Source organism: Rhipicephalus microplus, chromosome 3 (assembly GCF_043290135.1).
Source record: "Rhipicephalus microplus isolate Deutch F79 chromosome 3, USDA_Rmic, whole genome shotgun sequence".
NCBI classification, from domain to species: domain Eukaryota; kingdom Metazoa; phylum Arthropoda; class Arachnida; order Ixodida; family Ixodidae; genus Rhipicephalus; species Rhipicephalus microplus.
In genome coordinates, this window is record NC_134702.1 from 67,911,465 (window position 1) to 67,929,531 (window position 18,067).

The 18,067-nt window shown below is 46.6% G+C and overlaps 1 protein-coding gene across 1 annotated transcript; it reads left to right on the forward strand.

The window, feature by feature from the left end:
• Positions 1 to 16,211: 16,211 nt before the first annotated feature.
• Positions 16,212 to 17,635, forward strand: LOC142802823 (rhomboid-related protein 2-like). Its single transcript, XM_075887874.1, has 2 exons — positions 16,212 to 16,652; positions 17,057 to 17,635. Exons 1-2 carry the CDS (start codon positions 16,212 to 16,214, stop codon positions 17,633 to 17,635), a joined length of 1,020 nt encoding a protein of 339 aa, XP_075743989.1.
• Positions 17,636 to 18,067: the final 432 nt, after the last annotated feature.

Here is an 18,067-nt window from a genome sequence, read left to right on the forward strand (position 1 = left end):
GAATGTACTTGAACTGGCAACAATGCAGTAACAATGATATCTAAACAGTTGTTGTGAATAGTTGACTTCGTGACACACAACAGAAGGTGAAGCCTGAATTCGGGATCGAAAAGCATGGCAAGCTGACTTGTTTTCACGTCGAAGTACATTAACGTTGAATTCTCTATTAACTATTACCGGCACATCCAGTAGGCATACCGTACGGGTGTTGTGCAACAAGATGTTCATGACGTCAGTGTGCAAGGCTCCCATGGTGAGATGTACACTGCTGCGACGACGAAGCCGGGCGATGAAGTGCCGCCATGACTCATCTGGGCAGCGAGTTCAGTTCGTCCGTCTAGTGTTAGTGGCAGTGCGAATTTTGTTGGGATACCAAATCACAAGCACAAGACCAGCAACTTCCCGGTTAGACCTGGACTTCATTGGAGCAATTTTTTCCTTTTGCTTCAAAGAGAAAGTGAAGACAGAGACGTCTTAGAATCCCCCTTTCATCCAACTGTATGTGCTTCAGGGAACGCACCCCTTCATTGATCAAGCCATCGGGAACGTCAATTTTTAGGGAAGACATTTGTGGCTTGTCCTAACAAAATACTTGCTTTTTTTCAAGAATATTTTTTGCAGTCCACTGATAGTAAGCCAGTAGTAAATGGTGTATATACATAACTGGCCGTTAGTGAGATGAGCAATGTATGAATGGCGCTGCCTAGCTGGTTATCGCAGTGCGCTAAGGAGCGAGGGGTCACTGGTTTGTATCTCCGGTAGGTGTCCATATAATTGCAAAGGAGTCCGTATCGTTGCTATTGCAATAAAATTTTTTCACAGGGCGGCATGAGACCGACTAAGATTTTTAAACTATTTACACGTCATTTACGAAAACAGGGAAAATTACAGAAAGTTGTTCATAAATGCTGGAGTGTATGATACTTATTTACCACCGATTGCAAGGTTTGATTCTGAAAGCTCTACACTAGTGTATTGTCGAAAACTTTTCTTAAATTTGTCGGATGCCCGCCTACGAAGGTCCTCTCGGTGGCTGCAACTACGTCACGAATATGGCTTGCTTGAGTCCTTGAATACTCGCGAGTCGTGACACGCGCCTCGAACATACGGTCTTTAAGGAACCCCCGCAGGACAACGTCTGGGTCCCTGAGGTCAGGTGACCGGGCTGGCCCAACAATTTTGGCGACAGTTCGCGAAGAGTTCCGAACATTTTACGAACTACGCTTTATTGAGCGGCATACCGAGGAGGCCCACGTCATAAAAAAGCGTAATCCGTTCTTCCGTTTGCCTTTTCGGCAATCGCGGCTATCCAACCCGACGGCGCCCTATACACACGCGAAATGCGTTAGTTTGTTCCACGCGACTCTGTGTGAAGGCTTATTTATTTTGTAGCTTATGAATACGTACGAAGCGTCATAACATATCTAAAATAAAAAGAGCCAGCTATTTTTCAGCGTGAATTAGACCATGCAAAAAAAGAATACCGCGTAGCCAAACAATATAGGCGGAAACGCCTGGATACATTCCTGCAGCGCACCTATCACTTGAAATGGCTCTGAAACAGATTCAAGATGTCGTTTTTTTTTTTTACAGTTGCAACGAGTAGCTAACGACCCTGTTATCACTACCGGAAAGCTTGTTTGCTGGAGCGCGGGATTTTTAATCATTTGCAGACGATTTTACAGCACCTAGTCGCAGTTCTGTTTTCAGAGAGCACAGAGTGAGACGAGACCCGGAGTGGTTTTCATGTGAACACATCTGGCTACATGAGCAAACAAGACAGCATGCACATGAGCGCCCCATTGACAACTTCTCTGCACGAATGTTGCCTGGGTGCTGCTAGCATCTCCCATGAGACGTTGCACATACTACTCGCGAACCTTCAAAAATGCCCTGCCAAGGCGAATAGTTATGCCTTTGCATTCCCGTGCGAGTCTGCGGACCCTACACTTTCTTTTAGAGTGGGCAAGAAGAAAGCAGTCGCAAAGAATGTAGCAGCCAAAACAAACACGTCACGTGACGCAGGGAGCGGTTATTTGTTTGCACGCGTTCGCGTGCAGTAGCGCAACGTGCAAATCGAAAGGGATTTTAAATATGTTGTAGGCAAGCTATTCATCGATTTATCATAGATGATGCATCTGTGTTCACAAAAGTTAATCTGACAGGTTATCTCAACTTGAAAATTTTGTATCAGTGCTTCTTCACAGAAACTAAAATGATGTAATATTGAATGACAGGATCTGGTTGAATTACACTCATATCAAGGGAAATTCACAAATTTCAGCGAAGGACAATAAGCTTAAAGCGCACTTGATTCGGAAAACACAAGCCACTGCTCTGCGCGCGCACACACACACACACACACACACACACACACACACACACGCGCGCGCACGCACACACAAACACACACACACACACACACACACACACAAAGCACAGATAGTCATGCGAATTTACATCTCCAAGTAAAGATTGCAAAGCTTCAATGCATGCAGCCTTCAAGGTCAGCGGAAGTCTCCGTTCACTTGAGGATTTCCCGCACGCATCGTGTATCACCAGTATAACTATTGCAATCACTTAAAGAACTCTTCCCGGAAACTTCGTATTAGCCGGACAGTTGGTAACAGAGTCGCATCGAGCCGCCTCATCACGTCATCGCTTCCATTATAAAGGGCAGGAAAAAAAAAGAAGACAACCGCTTGCATTGCGTGACCGTCTAACTGACGTACATGGGAGGAGTTACATGACGGCAGCGTTAAAGAAACTCTGCGTGCGCAGCGTATTAACTGTGCTCGCTTCTGGCGTTCGACCTTGGAATTCTTGACGTAGCACGAGCGACCTTGGCTCTCGACGAGATCTGTCCTCGACTTCTACGCTCTATCACTTGCGGAGAGGAGACAAAGTGAAAACGAGTAATATGCAAAGCAATAATGTGGTATGATATCCTACGCATTTACCTAAGAGAACTGGAAGGTGAAATCGATGTTCTTTTGCTTCTATGTCGACTGTATTAACATCCCCTATCCGTTACCCCTAATCTAACCGTGGCTGATGTGTCATTGGTTGATAGATATGCGAGTTTTAACGTCCCAAAACTACCATATAATTATATGAGACGCCGTAGTGGAGGGCTCCGGAAATTTCGATCACCTGGGGTTCTTTAACGTGCACCCAAATCTGAGCCCACGGACCTAAACATTTCTGCCTCCATCAGAAATGCAGACGGGATTCGATCCCGTGACCTGCGGGTCAGCAGCCGGGTACCTTAGCCACTAGATTACCGCGGCGGGGCAAGGTGCTTTTGAATTGTCTCCAAGGTCGGAGGCATCGAAATCTTTCGGCACCTCACGCGGCTTCGCAGTGCCTCCGGGATCGGTCCACCTTTGTCCAAGCGGCAATGATGTGTGACGGTGTACGGTGACGTCGTAATGACGTAACAATTTTTTTTTTGCCTCTCACGTATTGATAACATCAAAGGAGGATGACATCATGTGATGATTTTTTTTGTCACTCACGCCGACGCCAAAAGTCAAATTTTGCGTTTGATGAGGCATCCTGGCTCCCTCCTTACAACAAAGAGTTTGTGAAACTATTATCACGCGGCCACGACCATGTAGAAGGCTCCAGCAGGACTTGGAAGTATACGGAACTCTTTTATTGTGCGAACTTGTGCCCTGAAAAGAAAACGTCCAGTATAAGCAATTCAAGCTCTGCATTGATGGCGGCGAGATTTCCGTCGTCAGTCACAATATCTTTGCTGAGGCGTGTCAGCATTCATACATGCGGCATCGAAGGTTTTAGCGTTACCGCTCATGCTGGTAAAAGCTCTCGAACAAACTTCGCTTTTAGCATCCTGCGCGTAATCTTGACAAAATGATTTGACACACTCGGTTCTAAGGCAGCCAGTCTGAAAACTGTTTCACCTCCATGTCCTTGCTTTCCTCATTTTAAAACAATCGCAAATCTTCCCAATCACGGCAGATGTGGTCTGCGTCGAGGGCTAACAGTTTTTGTGAGTGAAACCCAAATACTCCGAAAGCAGACATCAAACGCACGGGGTAATATTGTTAAGCCAGCGTATCAGCGGAGATCTGCGATATCCGTCGGGTCGGGTCGATTTCGTCATAAGTGCGGTTTCAGAGGCACGCGTCGATTTCAACACACGGTCGATGGGGCCCACTCGTTCTCATGTGACAAAACTAATAAAGAAGCAGAAAACAAGTTTCTGGCGTCCTTGTCCTTGAAGACGACCCGAGATTTAGCGCAAAATACACCCAAGGACGTATTTTAGAACTAAGAAATGACGCAGAATGGCACAGTTTTTTTATTTTAACTAACACGTGTTCATGCTAATTTTCCACGATGGCTAGACTAACCTGACTAGTAGATCTTGATAGAGAAAGCATTTAAATTCTACTTCTCTGGTTGGCTTTATTCTAAGGTTACGCTTCTTCGCATGCTAATTCGCGATTTGTTCACGTGTTTTATGCCTTCGTGGTTTGCGAAAGAGCAATAAAAAATAGTGCCAAAACGCAGAAATAGGGGTTGTCGAGCACAATGGCGTTGAGACATTTAAGAGATATTAAGCCACTTAATCTGTCATTTTTTCGATGACGAATTTATAATATTCAATGGAAAAGACTGAGCCGCGAAGGCAACCGGAGTCAACAAGCTTTAAGGGGCCCTGAACCATTTATTTAAGTAACCATGGAATAAACTCACTGGAAAAGCGTATTGCCCCACAAATCAAACGCCATAAAAATTATAAGAACCCGTCCAGTGCAAGCAGAGTTACAAATATTTCTCACACGCTGCAATCATATTCTCTCTTCTCTCGTCCCGACTAAAGCACTGGAAGCTGAGCAGAGATGATGGCAGGGGCAAACAAATAACGTCCCTCACGCCTCGTGACCTTGCATTTTTTTCTTTTTTTTTCCTCGAATACGCGGCTATATCAGTGCGATCGCGCGTGCACGCGTGGACAAGTGACGGCCTCTCACGGCGACCTTTGTAACAACCAAGCGGTCATGTTCAAATCCACCAATGGGTGATAGACGGGCTTACTGGGCTCAATTCCGTGATTTGTCGATAGAAGAGAAAGCTATCTTTAGCTGACTTTGATGTTTATTGTTAATTTCCGGCCGCGTGCTGCGCTATATTATTTGGCTCACGTGTTGTCGGGAGTCTCTACTATTGATCGGCAGTGTTTTCTGACCATGCTCAAAAAGTGTTGCAGGCCCCTTTAGGATAATCTCAGTGACCGGTTGCATGAGGCTAGTACGGTGACCACCGTTTCATGCGAGCGTAATGAGGGCCACTTCCGCCGAGGGGTGAGGGGACGGGGGACGGGTAGGAGAGTTGACAGAGCCCGATAAAAATTATCAATTTTTCAACCCATTGCGTGAAATTGACTCTGGTAATATTTTATCATCTCTGAGACAGGCAACGAAGCCAAGGAATGCACGGGGAACAGTGATGGTATTATTATTTAGGTATCTCTTAATAGTTGTGATTTAGATGTGAAGAAAGTAAAGGGAACAAAAAAAGAACTTGCCGCTGGTTGAAACTGAACCTACGACCTTGTTACAATACGTTTAGAAACCGCACAGCTTAACTTTTCTGTACCTGCCTTGGCTTCCTTATCTGCTGGTTTTTATCAAAGCTGTGCGGAGAAAGAGACGAGCCCTCAAACATTTTTTCCTTTAATGAAACTGTAATTTATATGGAAGGTGAGAGAGGGAGGTCATAACCACGACTTAAAGGGCCACTCACCAGGCCACATGCCAAATTTTAGTTAGACCATGGAAGCTGTTGGCTGTATGATGAGAGACATTTTGCCGCAAAATGTTTAGAATTGGTTCTTTACAAGCTGAGAAAATAGTTCTTTTTTTTTTTGAAGTGGTGCGAAACGAGGATGAGACGAGGTGAGCTCGAAACCCTTGCCGCCCTTCCATATCTATAGTCTTCTCAAGCCAAATCTCTTCCCTACCCTCTCTGCCATCCGACCAAGAGGTCAAACGAGCATGACGTGCCCGAACAAACAAGCCCAATACCCGTGCACGTGAGCGGCGTTTTTTTTAAGTTTTAAAGACGATAGTCTTTCTTGGGGACCTTCGACGCAAACATTTTGGTCTGTCTGTCTGTCTGTCTGTCTGTCTGTCTGTCTGTCCGTCCGTCCGTACACTTGTCTCTTTGTCCACTCTTAACGGTTCCAGGTACTCTAAGTGGCACCAGCCGAAACCCCAAACAACCGGCCCCATCCGCAGCATCCACCAATGTTGCTCAAGATTCAGCGTTCATACTTGTGCGATTGTCAATTAAAAAGCAATTATTGCGCATATCTGAGGCATCATAACAACACGTATGTATGTATGTGTGTGTTTTACTAAAAAATGCATACATAAGTAATTCTAAGGCCAGTAGCGTTTATCACGCTGCACTGACCTTGCAACGCTTGTACGAAAGGGCTTTGCTAAGACGACACGGTGGTGGTACCTACTCGGTCGCCTTGCGTTCTACACCTTATCACCTCTAAGACGGGTGCGCCCACCTGTCTCAGAGCAACGCACTTTGTTTTCCAAGAAAAGTGCGAATTATCCTTACCTTCACGGGGTGTGGTCCTTGCACGCCTTTGGGACGGCTTTCAGCTCTCCCATAGTAGAGTACCGAGTACTCTAAATCGTTAACCACTTCTAAGCAACTGCCAGATGGCACTCATATCTCACGTGTGACGTGACTTGATGCGCTCGTTCGCCTCCGCTGCACGCTCGAGGCAGAATACCATTAACAAATTTTCTTGCGCTGAACATCAAATAAACTGTTCACTCTCTCCACACGTAAGGCTATCGCCTTTCGACAACGTTTGCAGATTAACATGCACATATGGGGGCCAATTTTTTTCTTTTATTTCTTTCATTTGCATCGTTCCTAATATCTCGGTCACGCATAAGATGACGATTTCTGTCTCAGAACCCATAAATTCACAATTAATTATCAATGTCAGCTCAAAATTAGTTTCTTTTCTCTCGAGAAATGACGGAAAATGCTCAAAAATTGCGCATAAGAGGTCATCCTTCAGCCATTAGCTGATTTGAACATGGCGCGCTCAGTCGTTACATGGATCGCTGCGAGAGGCCGCCACTTGTCCACGCGTGCGCGCGAGCACACAGAGAAAGTGCCCAAGGTCACGAGGTGCGCGTGACGTTTTTTTTGTTTTGTTTTTTTTACCCGTGAAATTCTTTTATGCTTAGCCTCCAGCGCTTTCGCCGAGACGAGAGAAGAGAGAACGCGATTGCAGCGTGCGACAAATCTTTCTAACTCCGCTCGTAGTTGACGGATTTTTAAATTTTTTTCCGGCGTTGAATTCGTGAAGAAATGGGCTTCTTTTAGTGAATCCATTCCATGGTTACTTGAAAAAGTGTTTCAGGGCCATTTTAAGAATAGAAGGCCGATCTTTCTTACCTCGTGTACACGAACACTGATGAAGCATGTAATAAAAAACCGCTTTTACTGCTACAGGGGGGAAGAAAAACTCTTTCACTCCACCATGCACTTCTTCCGAGTGTGACTCTCAACTCAGGATGTGATGCTGCAGCTTAAGGAGGATGTGCTCAATACTACTTTCCCACACATCACCAGAGCCATCCTCGCATTGGACCTGACCCAGGCTTTTGATAGTATTTATCTCTCCTAGATTTTAGTCTCTTGCCGAACTAAGCGTAGGCTCTCGCACACACAGGTATGTCACTGCCTTTTTGAGCAAAAAGTCCGTCACCGTACAGTTAGGCACATTCAAAACAGATTCCTTCACGCCATAGGTAGCATAGGAACGCCCCAGGGAGTGGTTTTGTCCCAATACTTATTTAACATTACTCTCATCCCGCTAGCACGAAAGTTGCCAATCTTCCTGCCATCAATCACACCTTGTACGCGGATGACACCACCGTCTAGATTAATGCTGGCAACCATGGCGAAATCGAATGGACACTTCCGTTGTACGCTGACACTGTTGTTAAGCATGCCAACAGTATTGGGACAACCTGCAGCTAAATTGGAACTCCTAGTAATTGACTTTGAAAAACGAGGTATACCTGGGACATTCAAGTTACACTTGATGACACCCGTGTTAGTAAAATCAAAGCTTTAGGACTTAATATTTCCGACAATTGTTCCAAAGCTGACACCATAAAGTAAATCCACACTTCCGTTCATAATGCACCTCCTCTCATTAAGCGCATTTCCAATCGTCATCGTGGTATGAGGGAAGCAGACCCATGCAGCCTCATGCAGGTGTTTTGACTACGCAGAATTACCCATTCTATCTCCTAACTCCATTTCACACCCACGGAGACTGAGAAACTCAACCGACTCATTCGCACTGCCTGTAAAACTGCTCTCCATCTACCTAAATCAACAGCCAAGGATGAATTACTCCAACTAGTACACACAACAGCCTCATAGAGCTTGTAGAGGCGCATCTTTTCAGTCAGTATCAAAGACTATCGCTTACAGAAATGGGTCAAGTATTCCTGCGCCGATTTGGAATCAATGTTCCCGGTCACACCACGCCCACGCACGCAGTTCCAGTAGCTGTTAGCAGCAACCTATGCATACCGCCACTCCCCAAGAACACTCACCCAGGTCATAATCGAGTGAGACGGGAAGCTGTAGAGCCGAAGGCCTTCGCAAGCGCTTCTCTACCAATCCTCTAGCAGTATACGTAGACGCGGCCGAATATGCACACCATCCAGCTTTCGTAATGGCCGTTGTAGACAGATTTCAAAAACTGGCCGCTAGTGCGTCCATTCCATTTTCGACAGTATCCCTAGAAGCAGATTTTCTCCAATTCTAAAATTCATATTGGTCATTTTGCCACTCTAAAACTCCACTCTCCAGTTGCTAGAATTCTCGAGTTATTTCCTCCACCTGATCACCTCATCCCCTTCCTCCGTGTCCCTGCGCACTGTGGACACCCAGGCAACACGGCCGCTCAAACCCTAGCCCGAGCACTCGTCAACCGGGCTCAAAGCGACCTGCCTTCGCTTCGATGTGCCAGTGATCGACACTGCCACTACCACGGTGTCATGCTCTTTCTTTTACAGAAATTCCCGCCTAACGTATATCTTACCACATAAATCTCTTTCCAAAAGTGACCAGACTTTGGGGCGCAGACTTCAAACGGCTACAGTCACGGCTCCTTTCCCTCTTCCTTTTTACGCATGGCGAAACCTGTCCTCAATGCAACTTATGTCCTAGCTCCAGAGTCGACTTCAAACACGTATTTCTGAATTGCCCAAACAAATCCAAGCCACCATGGTAAGAGTCAGAGCACCAAGAGCATTGGGAGGCTGCTCTGCGCAGCTCGCAACCAGGGCTAATGATCCGGAAAGTCAGATGGGCAAAAGGGGTCACAGAAGCACAGAAGTGTCCGGCCGCATACAGCGTCCCGAGGGTTCGACGTCATCGTGCTACCACTCCCCCCCCCCCCCCCAAAACCCCCTCAAATGATTCGATCATGAATCAATAAAGATAATTACGTACCTACTCCGTCTCAAAACGCGGGCGTTCGCACAGCCACACAAAATGTTCGATGGTGCCGATGTCGCCACGAAAGGCACAAAACGGGCAAACGCCTCGCCCAGTCTTGAATGACCAAGCCAGAGTGAGCTTTTCTTCTGTCACCATATGTGCATTTCACGCCTTGGATTTTGTCACACAGGTCCCGTTAATTAGGGAGGCGATCGCCGGGCTAATTCCAAGGGCCGAAGTATCGGCCCCCCGAACCGTACCACGAAAGCGTGGACAATTTAGAAGTGGTCCTTTTCGGCGCGCCAGCAGACGCCGGCTGTGGCCCAAAGAACAAGTCAGAGCCGAGAGTTGATAACCAAAACAAAATTATATTCTCAATAATGGCAGATCGAAAACAATACACAAGAATGCACACTCCACAATAGTTGCATACAATATGTCACCAATCAAACAACGTACTACACAGTACAATTAGTCACACTCGAAACAATGGACACAGACAACAATACGCACTACAATGCAGTCGCATGCATTGAACAACCAAGACACTTAAAGGCTAAAGAGTTAGAAAACTTACTCAGTCCAAAGTCCTTGGAACAAAAGTCTGAACGATACTCTGCCGAGAATCACTCAAAGTCCAGCGTTGTTGTCGTTCCGCTGCCCCTGAAGTTTCTCTTCCAGGAAACCTCGCGTCTTCAATTGGCCACTCTCCAAGCTTCAAACTTCTTCGCCGGAAACACGTCGGCTTCCCACGCGCAGCTGTTGCCACGCGTCTTCGCTCGATAGCGGTAAACACACACTCTTCCCTGTAGCTCGAGTCGTCACCCCTCAGGTGGAAATCATCTTCTTCTCCTGCTTTGTCTCCACGGACAAAACCTTCGCAAACTACACGGCGGAATCCCTACGCGCTCTGGCGCTAAGTTCCGTCTTCTCCTGATCTTTTGTCTCGGCTGCTCGATTAAATACCTTCCGCACGAGATTCCAGAAGGTTCTCATCATTTCGTCGGCGCGATGCGCAGCGAAGGCTGGGGGAAAGGTCGAGACGATACGAGGGCCGTCCGCGTCGGATGACTCAACCCGGTATCACCACGCCTCTTTCCATCTAGAAATTTCGAGTGCTTGCTCGGCCGCCGATGTGGGGTGAGGTGGTTCGTCGGCGGACCCACGCTTCCGAGGGAGCGAGTCGCGCGCCCGGGGAGCCTTGAGATGTTTGTTTTCTTTCCTTTTTTTTATCGTTGACTTCGCGGCGTCACTCCGGCGTTTCCTCGCGAGAAGTTGGCGGCGCGCCCTTTTGAGCGCTCGTTCCGTGACAGATTTCAGCCTTCACTGCATTTTCAAACTCCCGTTTTCAGAGCACCCGTGTGCGTTTTCTTTTCCATTAATGGTAAAAGTGTTTCCACATCAAAGGAAGGAATAATGATAAAACGTCACAGCATTTTCATGGAGTGAATGATGATCAGTGGGGCGAAACCTCCGTCCGTACGTCTTTCCGTCTGTCTTTCCATCCGTTCGTCTGCTCATAACACATTAGAGAACGCATTGAACGGATGGACGGATGCTTCGCCCCACTCATTATTATTCACTTAGTGGATATGCTGTGATTTTCTTTTTTATAACAGCTCCATCTATTCTCTTTAATCGTCAACAATACGAAAACCACTAACGCTATCTAGTGATATTGTGTCTAAGGACATATACACAGAACGCCATTTGGTGAGTAATTCTTAAAACTAACTAGTAGTGGCTAAGGAGGGAACGGCCCACATCGTAAAGAGCTTCACCCCTAAAATCTAAGAAGTGAGTGCATTTCGCTTATTTCCTTACAAAGTTTATTCGAGCATCTACAGCTGTTCTGTTGACGGAGACTGCATACAGACGTGGTTGAGTGCTCGCCGCCTCTATGAGTGCTACGAACACGTGCCGCCGTACTGCCAGCCATTTATAGTGATGCCTACGTTTGCAGATGTGCAGTGTACGACTGATAAACTGTTTATTGTAGCAAGAACCTCACCTCTGAAATATATTTCACGCATGTCATCGGCATGCCGTGGAGCGTGACGGAACGTGGTGTCAGCGTTCGCTGTCCTTCGTGCCGAGCGGCAACCTCTGCAACAGGCGTAGCACCGCTCGTTCGGAAAAGTGGTACCATGACAGGACTGCTGCTTCGTTCTGGGCGGAATGGGCGGTGCGTAATGGCGTGCTTCATCGTGTGCCAGAATTCTTCCAAACGACCGACAAAACCGGTAAAGTCGGTGACACTGCCGTAGTGGTCGGCCATATTGTTTGACAAAGAAAAACAATGAAAGTAGCACTTGAGGTAGCCAGTAGCTGTACTTCTCTTTTTGGTACTTCAGGGCCGATTAAAATTATTGTAATTGCAAGATGGTCTGTCAAACGCGTCAAGTGGCAATCGGTTACTTAGCTCATAAGTTAATGATAAGTTTTGTTTGTGAATACATGCCTAGGATGGCCACTGCGGGGCCACCATCCTTATCTAGAAGAAGTGTTTGGGTGCACTCTATGAGCCGAGCTACCGGTTCCGAGCCGGCTCCGGGGGGCGAGGCACGGCGTGTTCAAAATAATATGGTGGTGGTACGGTCGAAGTGAATAGGCTTCCGTTGTGCGGACTGTGAGGCGCGCGCTCATCTCGCCAGGTGTTTTTGTGGGATGCGGAGCGCATATGCCGGAGAGGCCGATGAGCATCCTTTGCGGCGCGCTCGCAGGTAGAGTCCCGCGTTCCTCGTTTTGTGAAGTGTGGTGCAGGTCTTCTGTTTCTCCCCCCTCAATAACAGAGCCCTTGTCTGTCCACGTCCAGCACCTCACCTTGAACCCCTCGTTCAAACCACTGAAAAAATAAGCATATGCAGAATAGAACACGCGTGTTTAGAACCATTTATTAACAATTTTAGCGCGCATGGATTAAAAGGAAGTACTTTGCTCCCACAACCCTCAAGTTTATTAAGGCAAAATTTTCCGGGCGGGTACTGATAAATGTTTAATTTATCCTTAGTGGTTTCTCCAAGAAGCGCCAATGTCTCTGCAAATTTTAGTGGAGATCAAATCATGAGTACTTAACCTGATATGTCCCGTTCGTCGAGAATAGTGAATCTGTTTTAAAATTAATCTATTCACATAAATTCATAGAAACAACTTGATCTCTTAGTAGTGACCAGCATAAGAGAGATTGTTTTCGAGATAAAGAAAAAACTGGGGGACCCTTAAGCTTCGCCTTTACGAGTTGAACGCGATAGCGAAATCTGGCCCCTAGTGCACCCTTCAACCGCGAAGTGCATACTTATTATTATGTTTTGTTACTTACACACGCACGCACACAAACACGCACACAGTAGATTGGACCAGCACGTGCTATTATCGCCGAACGGGCTCGTTTTCGTCGTGACACCTGTCGACAAAATGCGTTAAAGGAGCCATGAAACATTTTTTCAAATAACCATGTAATGAATTTGCTAAAAGAGCTTGTTGCCTCACGAAGTCAACGCCGCAAAAATTTTATGAATCCGTCCAGTGCGAGTGGAGTTACAAAGGTTTGTCGTATGCTGGAATTGCATTATCTCTTCTCTCGTCCCGGTGAAAGAGCTGGGAGCTAAGCAGGGAGGAGTGGCAGGGCAAGAAACTACCACGCCTCGTGACCTTGATCACTTTGTTTTTCTTTGAATGCGCGGCTTTTTCATTGTGACCGCGTGCGCACGCGTGCACAAGTAGCGACCTCCCGCGGCTATCTCGGTAGCTTGATTTTACGGTCACAGACGCACAGACGATTTTTTGCTCACAACCAACGGGGCCGACGCCGGCGGCGGGTTTTATGTGACACTAGCTCTCTAACGCTATCGCGTTAAAAGGGGCATGCGCTCGCTTCACGTTAGCGTGTTTAGAAAAAGTGGGTAACAATTTATAGTATTATGTAGGTACTCTACTATGGGAGAGCACGAATCCATCCCGTAGGCCTCACACTTAATGAGGCCCTTTTCATAAAATATCTAAAAAACAGAGCGTCCCCCTCACCCGAGACAGGTCCCTTTGCCATTCCTCTGAGCAGAAACATTTTATCACTGTCATATTTCAGTAACGTCATGCATGGAATACTTGGCGCATGCGAGTACACAGTAGTGTGGCTTCCGCAAGTACGCCAGTGACGTGCACGTTTATGGTTTGGTTTAACGAAACCACCTTAATATCAACACAGAGAAAACTAAATACATGGTCTTTCACTCTAGGAAAAAAGAACTCGACTTTGCAGGTTTCAACTTGGTTTTAGATACGGCACTGCTACAGCCAGTAGCTTCGTTTAAGTACTTAGGGGTCATGTTTGACTCGGACATGAACTGGAAATTGCATATAGAAAAGACATGCTCCAAGCTAGCATATGGGTGTCACACGCTACTAAAAGCCCGTGAATGTTTTGGCGCATCAATTTCGCGCATCCTATATTTTGCATTCGTGCACAGTCACTTGAGCTACTGTATAGCATCGTGGGGCAGTACATATAAAACTCATTTGAAATGTATTAGCCGCCTGCAAAAGAGGGCAGTCCGGATTATTACATACTCAAACAGGACAGATACTGCAAAACCACTGTTTCAAATGATGCGTGTACTTCCACTGGACTCTGTTCACGTGTCTAGTGTTGCTGATATAGTGCATGGGATAATAGAACGTGATGACCCATTCCCATTAAGCACCTTTACGTTACCCGCGCGCTGTACAAGAGCTGCAACGAATCACTGTTTTAATTTACCAGTAGCCAGAAATGCCTACGGTCGAAGGCTCATAGAATTTCACGGCGCTCTCATATGGAATGCGATACCGACTGATGTGAAAGAGGCTAGAAATTTTCCATTGGCCATGAAGCATGCACTTCATGCGAACTTTCTAAATAATACGTCTGCATAGTCATTTAGTATTTTTATTATTATTATTATTATTCGTATTATTCTAGTGCTATTATTATTCTGTGCTATAAGTAGCTATGTTCTGCGCTATGTTTCTTTGTATAGTTCAATCATATGTTTTTTTGTTTTTTTCTGTTTTAAACATTGTATCCTGGTTGATGTCCTTTGTCGCTGTGTAACCGCTTGCGCAAGTATGTATGTATGTCACACAATTGGTCCCTCTACTAGCCAGTTAGGCTATGGGACCAAACAAGTGTTTGCGAAGTTTTTTGTTACATGGATGTGAAAGTTACAATAAAAAAATTCTTCGTTTTTCAATCATCGCTGCTATCTGCATCGCTGGCTTGTCGTCAATCGAATGTTTCTGATATATCAATCTGATCTTTTATCGTGGTCGCTAGTCATTGCATGTTTCCCCATTTCATTGTCACTTGGATATTGCCAGAGGCACCTTTTTCCTTCAAATTCTTACGTTAGGGGCCCACTACACGTGTCACTACTTCCTCGCTCAAACCACGCCCGAATGACTGGGAACCTTTCAGATAATCTTGGAACCACTTGTTTAAAACCTACCGATAAAATTACGCACACAATGCGAACATTCGAGCTTATTCAGGAACTTAGGTGCCCACTAGCGATAACGCTGGAATATTCGATGGCACATGTACAAATACCAACGCGTTTTACCGCTTGGCAGATTACTCCGCAGTCGACGCCTGTTCTCAACGTTATCAGTCAGTGTGCAGCGTGCATCGTTTGTATTTTAAGTTTTCAATTTACGGGCACAGGCTCACCCAAATGAATAGTTCCGTATTTATCAATCTTGTGGCAGCCTTCTCCACCGTCGCAATCACGTGACACTATGAGCACATGACCGCCGATGTGTCCTGTAGCAATTGCAGTGTTGCGCTGTTTTTTCGTGGATGAATCTCCATTTTCCGTCATGGAGGAAGGAAACAGCTCAAAGGTAGCGTCGCGCAAATTGAAATAATTAATTAGACAAATAAACAAAAGTAAAGAAGTGATCATTGATATGTGGGGTTTAACGTCCCGAAAAACCACCATATGATTATGAGAGACGCCGTAGTGGAGGGCTCCGAAAATTTTGACCACCTGGGGTTCTTTAACGTGCACCCAAATCTGAGCACACGGACCTACAACATTTCCACTTCCATCGGAAATGCAGCCGCCGCAGCCGGGATTCGAACCCGCGACCTCTGGGTGAGCATCCGAGTACCTTAGCCACTAGACCACCACGGCGGGGCAACAAAAGTAAAGAAAAAAAGAAATGAAAACGAAAGAAAAAATTAGTACTCCAGACACGCCCATTTCCTTGATAGAGCAAGTGCTCCCGAATTACGTTTTACTTTCCTTTTTAGACATCCTTGCGTTGCATGTGAAAAATATTTATAGAGACTTCATCATACTGCTCAATAATTAAAGTTTACAAGCTTGTATTTTTCAGCGTCTAAAAAAGCATAACATTTTATAAATCACTTCTGACTTTCATGTCAATACACAATCCTATAAAAGAGGCATAAACCATTATTTTTTTCTAGAAATCCTCATTCTTTTTAATAAATACTCAATTGACGTGTCCTCCGGGCAGGCCGATTTTTATTCAGCTATTTTGGGCGCGTGCCATTGCAAAGAACCATCATCATCATTGCAAAAGAAGAAGACATGGAGTCATCCGCAGAGCACGCCCTTGTCCTGGGCATGCCGAGAACGACTAACGTAGAACAACCGGGGAATAAATGCGGAACAGAAATGAGGCATACCGGTGACTACCAGGAGCTCGTCAATCTGCTGATGAGTGTGCCGGCAGCGACCACGACGAGATTTCGAGTAAGCGACCTGAGGCGTGTTCTTGGCTGCTGCCCCACGGGGGACCTGCTCAAGGAGTACGTGGAGAGTTCCGAAGCCGAAGGCAGGAACTCGCTCTCTTTGCGGGAGTGTCGGGATGCCTACCGCTCTGGCAAGTACCTAGAATCGAGGCCCTGGATGCTGCACGTCCTGCGGTTCTCGACCGTACTCGTCGTAGGAAGACGCCGTCGCCAAGATGCCATACTGAAGCGTGTTGCGAGTCTCTCTGTGGACACGGAAGCAGCGGGATGCATTGATAGGTCGATCAGAGTGAACATGTGCTCCACGACTTGCGGATTCGTTACTCACTTTCCCTTTTTCATCCTGATCGTTTCCCTGGTGCAGGTACGTTGCATGCCCTACGACAATGCGCCACAACGGACACTGTAGCCGTGTTTTGTTTTAAGGTAGGAACCTTAGGTGCCTCATCAAACGCGAACATTTAACTCCCGCATTCCACGGCGTCAAAACGACGCAAGCGATCCAAAAACTACGCTTATGCCATAACGCGAGCTTCGGAAGTGTGCACACAACTTGTGTCATTGTACTGTGCACTCCGGGAATGAAAGAGGTATACTTGCCGGCATGGAAGAAGGAAACAGACAGAAGGGAGAATTGCGCAATGCTATAAATAAAAAAGATTAGTAAAAGCCGTACGCACACGCCAATTTTCGCTTTCTGCCATTTTCCCAAGAAAAACAAAATGGCTCCTGAATTCTGAATAGTAAGCCTTTTCTGTTTAACTGCAGGTTGCCACATTCGTCTATCACTGCGCAGTCCCTTCTTGCTCCGAATCCACCCAGGACCGCCAGCTCTGCCAATTACCCTGCAACACCTCTCTCATCTTCAATCCACGCAAGCGACGTGAACTGTGGCGTTTCCTGACTTACTCGCTGGTGCATGACGGCTTCTTGCACCTCGGCAGCAACGTGTTCCTCCAGATCGCCTTCGCCTTCCCGCTGGAAGTGGTCCACTCCTGGTGGCCGATAATGCTCGTATACGTCAGTGGTCTGCTCTGCGGTCCGCTGGCGCAGTCGTTGCTGAACCCTGACGCTTTCATCGCCGGTTCTTCGAGCGGAGTGTACTCCCTCCAGACGGCGCACTTGGCGCACGTCTTAAGCAACATACGCGACATGGAACTGGCTGGGCTCAGAATAGCAATGCTGCTTCTCGTTTACTTGAACGACCTGTACTCGATCGTGCGGGGCCCCCAAAACCGCCATGGCCAGCTTTTGAGCTACGCCGGTCACTACGGTGGCGCGCTGGCTGGTCTGGTAGTAGGGCTACCTGTGCTGAACTCAGCACAACGCAAGCGTTCTCCTTTGTGACGCGGATCTCGATAATAAACTTTCTTATAGACGAACTGATTTCGTATCTACCTAGCGCTGGTGCGATGGTGTCACTAACAAAGGCAAAGGTTATCCCGCGTTTCTATCCACACTATAGGGCTTTTACCTATTAGCCCAGAGATTTTGGAGTGGTGCGCTCTCGCGTGTGACGTCATAGTGGGAACTCCACTCTCAACCACACAGCAGCAGCCACTGCTTTTTCTATTTCTACTATTCTTCTTTATATTCTTCCTCCACTTCTACAAGGCACTGCACCATGTCGCCAATTACGCAGGTGGAAATTAGATGCCTTTTTTTCCTCAAGAGCGAATTACTCAAGAACTACTTACTGTACGCGGATAGTCTGTTTCAGGTGAGAACTTTGCTGAACGAACAGTCTCAAGGGAGTCAACAAACTCCTGCAAAGAACGT

Bases quoted from the DNA above. Each gene is read 5' to 3' on its own strand.
- LOC142802823 (XM_075887874.1), top strand. From the start codon at position 16,212: ATGAGGCATACCGGTGACTACCAGGAGCTCGTCAATCTGCTGATGAGT. The intron at 16,653-17,056 runs GTACGTTGCATG...GTTTAACTGCAG, and splicing joins TGATCGTTTCCCTGGTGCAG to GTTGCCACATTCGTCTATCA.